The sequence below is a fragment of the Vicia villosa genome, unplaced genomic scaffold (assembly GCF_029867415.1).
Source record: "Vicia villosa cultivar HV-30 ecotype Madison, WI unplaced genomic scaffold, Vvil1.0 ctg.002501F_1_1, whole genome shotgun sequence".
Taxonomy (NCBI): Eukaryota; Viridiplantae; Streptophyta; class Magnoliopsida; order Fabales; family Fabaceae; genus Vicia; species Vicia villosa.
Window position 1 is genome coordinate 13203 of NW_026705949.1, and position 5573 is coordinate 18775.

Genomic DNA, 5573 nt, shown 5'->3' on the forward strand with positions numbered 1-5573 from the left:
TTATTATGATAAAGTCTTCAATAGGTGATCAGTTAGACATAGGCCTTAATTTTTTAAACAGATTAGGTCAGACTCAAATTAAAGTCTTCAATACGGTCAGGAACGGCGAAAGGAAATAGGTTTGAGGTCACGCGGAGAAACACAAAAGAAAAGAGAAACAAAATGGGTTTGTAGTCTCTAGGCTTTTTGTGAAATTTAAAAATATGTATTCAACATTTCACATCCGTGGAGGAGCTTACCCGATGTAAAGTCCCTTTATAACAAAACTTGCTTTTATTTTCCAATTAAACTTCTAGCGTGTTTTAAAAATTTATTCAGGATTTCACATCGGTTGAGGAGTTCGCCTGATGTAAAGGTCCTTTATAACAAAATTTCTTTTTATTTACCAAACTGCCACCGTATTTTAATTTTCCATTAATAGACTTTTCACATCGGTGTAAATCAAGACCCGATGTGAAATCCTTTATAATAAAATTTCAATTTATTTACCACACTGCCACCGTGTTATATTTTTCCAAAATCAAATATTTTTCACATCATTAGAAACAAATGTCTGATGTAAAATCTTTTAACAAATATTTTTCACATCGTTGAAAATAAATATCTGATGTAAAATCTTTTAACCAAATGTCTTATTTATAGTAGTGTTGAAAATAGTCTTTCCAATCATGTGAATTATAACAATAAATACTTAAAGTGGAGCCCTTTAGCTTTACCGAGTGTATGTCGGAGATTGTACATAACTCGTGGAGGTGGATTTGTTCTTCTCATAAGAAGGTGAATCTTTTTAGTTTTTATTATTAGAATATTCTTCCACTTGATTGTTTTGAGAGTAGGAGCTTTCCTTTTTGTATTGGGGCGGAGCATCCCTTTTGCTCCCTTTAATTTCAATTGCTTATTTAAAAAGAATATATGTAAATAATTTTACACAATCAATGCATAAATATTGATATCTAATTCTTATAGATAGTTAAAAATCTAAAAGCATTTTTCTTTTTATTATCATATAACATATTTCATAAATCAAGTATGGATAGTATTTCTTTTGCTTTGAACAATTTAGTATAAAAGGAAAAGCCAAAAAAAAAAAATACAAAAGGAGACCTGTAAGTTTTATCATGAAAATTTCTTTACCCACCTCCATATGGGGTCACTCCAGCGAAAACCCCACTTTACCGAAACTTTTCGAAATATTTTTTTTCCTAAATTTTTCCAGACTTCGGAAGTGCATTTCCGAAAAAAATCCCAAAAATTGAGATTTTGATTAATTCGGAGATGCATCTCCGAAAAAAACAAAAAAAAAAATCTAAAAATCCCAAAAATTAATTTTAGGATATTAACTAATTCATATATCATAAATTTGATATAATTTATGAGTAATGAATAATAATAATTATATATTTTGTTATAATTTATGAGTTATGAATAATAATTATTATATATTTCTATTCTGATTCATATTTTAAAATTTAAAATAATTTTAATTAAAAAAATTAAAATAATTTCACTTACAAAATGAGTTATAATTTTTTATTTATATATTTATATATTTATAATAATTATTATGTATTTACAAAAAAATTAAAAAAAATAAGTGTTTTAATTTATATATTTATATAATAATTATAATTATTATTAGATATTTATAAAAATTATTATATATTTATATATTTATATAATAATTATTATATATTAATTATAAATATATTTATATATTTATATAATAATTATAAAAATTAAAGAAATGAGTGTTTTAATTTATAATAATTATTATATATCTATATATTAATTATTATATATTTATATATTTCACTTACAAAATTAATAATTATTATTATATGTTTATATATTTATATATTAATAATTTTATTATATGTTTATATATTATATATTTATAAATTTCACTTACAAAATTAATAAATATTATTATATATTTATATATTTATATATTAATAATTATTATTATATATTTATAATTTTTTATTTAGTTTAAAAAAATTAAAAAAAGATTTTGTCTTAATTTTATTTAATGAATAAATTTTATATTTAATTCTATATAATTCAAAATTTACTTATGGAATTAAAATGTTTTTGATTTATATAAGTTAGTAAAATAATTTTTAACTTTAAAATTGTTTAGGAAATTTTGACTCACCTTGATTTTATTGATTCACTTTCATTTTATTGATTCACCTTGATTTTATACCTATTAATTGTATTGATTCACCTTGATTTTAATTTTTTAATAATTATTAAATTCTTTCGGAAGTGTATATCCGAAACATTCCCAGACCAATTTGGTCTTGGAATATTTCGGATATGCATCTCCGAAGACACCCCCTCCCAAAAAAAATGTGTTTTCGGAAATGCATCTCCGAAAACCCAAAAAAATGTGTTTTCGAAAATGAATCTCCGATAACACCATTTTTTCGTTTTTCCAAAGTGCATTTCCGAAATATGACAAATTTTAAAAAAAAAAACGTTTCGGAAATGCATTTCTGACGTGAGAGTATTTTGAGTTTTTCACCAGAGGTGACCAAGAAAACAGAGAGGTGGGTAAAGAAATTTCCTTTATCATTCTATCTTTCTTTAAAACAGACATTTTTTCTCTTATTTTATTGAAAAAGTAAAAGGAAATTGGAAAATGATCATTATATTGTTATTTCTGTTTTGTTTGGTGGATAGTCCTAATGTTAATGGAATGAGAACAGAAAAGAAATAGATCAATAAATGTTGTCATATGAATTATAATAATAAATACTAAAATAATAATTCAATTACGAATAATTTTATTTAAAGAATTGTTTAAATTATAAAAAAATTGCAAGAAGTTGTGTATATAGTGTTTTTATAATCTTTTATAAATAATTAGATATTATTTTTTTCTAATATTAAATCTTAAATAATAAATTGAAAAGCTTGGAAATAATTTATTTTACTATAAAAATACAGCAATAAATATGTAATTTGTTATTTTAATACTTATGACTAATATTTTTATTTTATTTTAATAACGAATCTTGAATGGAAAAAGCTTAATCAATTACATGGTATAATTATGTATGTAGTATTTTCTATATTATTTTATTAATACTTAGATATTATTTTGTTTTACTATTTAATTAGTTTCGTATAATTTCCTTTTCCATGAATTACAGTAATAAATATTGAATTAGTTAGATGTACTAATTTTGTATTATTTATATAACAATTTTATATAGTTTTATGAATAGGTTATTTCATTATTTTGAATGAGTTTTGGTACATTTTGGGAAGAGACTAATAATTATACAATATTATTGTAAAACTTTTACACTGTCAATTTATCACTCTCATTAGTTTATATTATTTTATAGGTGATTAAAATAAAAATCAAACTTTTTTCAATATTTAAAATTTATAATTATTTAACTGTGTGAAATCTTTTATGAATCTGACTCCATATATTTTAATTAAATTCTTTTATGAATAGTTAATTAAATTTATTTATTATATTTTTGATAAAGATATTGTATCGTAATATAAAAATGTCTTACAAATCTTCATTTACTTCTTATTAAATTATAAGGAATAAATATTAATTAAAATATATTTAAAAATAATCTAAAAATAATTAATGAATGATTTGATTGAATGAATATGTTAACAATTTCACACAATCGGTGCACAAATATTGATATCTAATTCTTGTAGATAGTTAAAATTCTGAAAATATTTCTTTTTTAAGATCATATAATTAATTTCCTAAATTAAGTATTGATAGAATTTAGTATAAAAAGAGACCATGTGTTGTGTAAGTTTTATTATTCTCTTCTCTTCTCTCTTTCCTGAAAACAAGACACTACTTCTCTAGTTTTTCTTTATTTGATTGAAAAGGAAAGGGAAAATGATCGGTATATTAGTATTTCTCTTTTGTTTAGTGAATAGTCCTCTTGTTCATGGCACAAGAGATATACTTCAAGAGGTTTCAACAGGGTCGGAGACGATCACAAATGTAAATAATAATATCCTTCATATAAATATTCTCATGTTCTTCTTCTTTTTTTTTTTAATAAAAATTTGATCTTTTTATTTGAATGTTGTACTGATATTAATTTGAACTAATTATTAATCTTTTAAATATACAGTATGCAGGAGCAATCCTCACAAGTGGCACTGCTTTTTATGGAGTTAGTGGAACTGTTAGTGTTTATAATCTAAAAGTTGACCAAGAACAAATGAGTGTTGCATCTATGTTCATTGCAAATCAAGATTCAAATAATTTTGCTGCAATTTCAGTTGGATGGCATGTGAGTTTAAATTTATGTAGTTATTATATTTTTTTTTTAAGCATATAATGTGTATAGAGCTTTTCTTTTTTTATGCCATAAATAATATCTAATTTAACTCACTTTTTTTAGGTACTCCCTTCTTTATATCAAGATAATAAAACTCATCTTTATATCCATTGGTTGGTAAGTATTTTTAATATGTATTTTGTATTTAGCTCATACTTGATAGCTTATTTATTTGTTAGCACAAATAAAAATATATGTTTTTAGTATATGAGGTTTTAAACAATTTATTTTAAATTATTTTCTTTTCTTATATATTTTTAAATTTTTTATTTATAAATATCAATAATTTGTTTATATTAATAAATAAATATAACAAAATTCTATTCCTTTTAAATTTAATGTAATTTTATTCAATTTGACAGAGTCGCAATTTGAATAATGAGAAAGGATGTGCAAATTTACAATGTCCAGGTTTTATTCAAACCGACCGATCAATTATTATTGGTCAATCGTTCAATCAAACATCAGTTATTGATGGATTCTCTGTCGAAATTTCCATGGCTATCTTACAGGTAATTTCAAAATTATATCAATAATGTACTCACAAAAGTTAAATTATTAACCAACTATTAGCTTAACAATAACAATATTATACTCACAAAAGTTTATTGATACGAGCAGAATTCAAGCACAAAAGATTGGTGGATTTATATAAATGAGAAGAAAATTGGATACTATCCTTCATCATTATTTTCCAACATGACTTCGGCTAATCAAATAGTGTGGATAGGCAAAACAACAAATCCCACAAATACTACTAGCCCTCCCATGGGATCTGGAGTAAAACCTAATGGTGTTTTTGGCCATGCATGTCATTTTAAGAAGCTTGCATTTGTCAATAATTCTCGAATGCAACATTCAGTTACAAAAGATATGGGAGAAGTAAAAAGTTCCAATAGTCAATGCTACGATGCACGATACTATGAAGATGATACAAATGGATTAACACTTCAGTTTGGAGGACCGGGTGGAAATAATTGTGTGGTTTAAATCGATTATTATTGCTTTATTCTTATTCTTTTAATGTAATTTTTTTATCTTACTTTTCTTTTAAGTTATTTGTTATGCAAAGAAAAATTATTCTTAATAAATTTCTCAAAATTTATCATTGAATCTTAACAAATACTCACATCTACAAGAAGTACGTGATAATGATTGTGTTGTGTATTTTAAATATTTCACACTATGTCTTTGTTTTTTTAATTAAAAAATAATATTGTGAATATTAGTTAAAAT

General features: G+C 23.0%; 1 protein-coding gene across 1 annotated transcript; it reads left to right on the forward strand.

Moving 5' to 3' along the window:
• Positions 1 to 3886: 3886 nt before the first annotated feature.
• Positions 3887 to 5327, forward strand: LOC131639005 (protein neprosin-like). Its single transcript, XM_058909529.1, has 5 exons — positions 3887 to 3994; positions 4128 to 4289; positions 4401 to 4454; positions 4700 to 4849; positions 4959 to 5327. Exons 1-5 carry the CDS (start codon positions 3887 to 3889, stop codon positions 5325 to 5327), a joined length of 843 nt encoding a protein of 280 aa, XP_058765512.1.
• Positions 5328 to 5573: the final 246 nt, after the last annotated feature.

Coding starts and splice junctions, on each gene's coding strand:
- LOC131639005 (XM_058909529.1), top strand. CDS start 3,887: ATGATCGGTATATTAGTATTTCTCTTTTGTTTAGTGAATAGTCCTCTT. Junction 3,995..4,127: donor GGTCGGAGACGATCACAAAT/GTAAATAATAAT, acceptor TTAAATATACAG/TATGCAGGAGCAATCCTCAC. Junction 4,455..4,699: donor ATCTTTATATCCATTGGTTG/GTAAGTATTTTT, acceptor TCAATTTGACAG/AGTCGCAATTTGAATAATGA.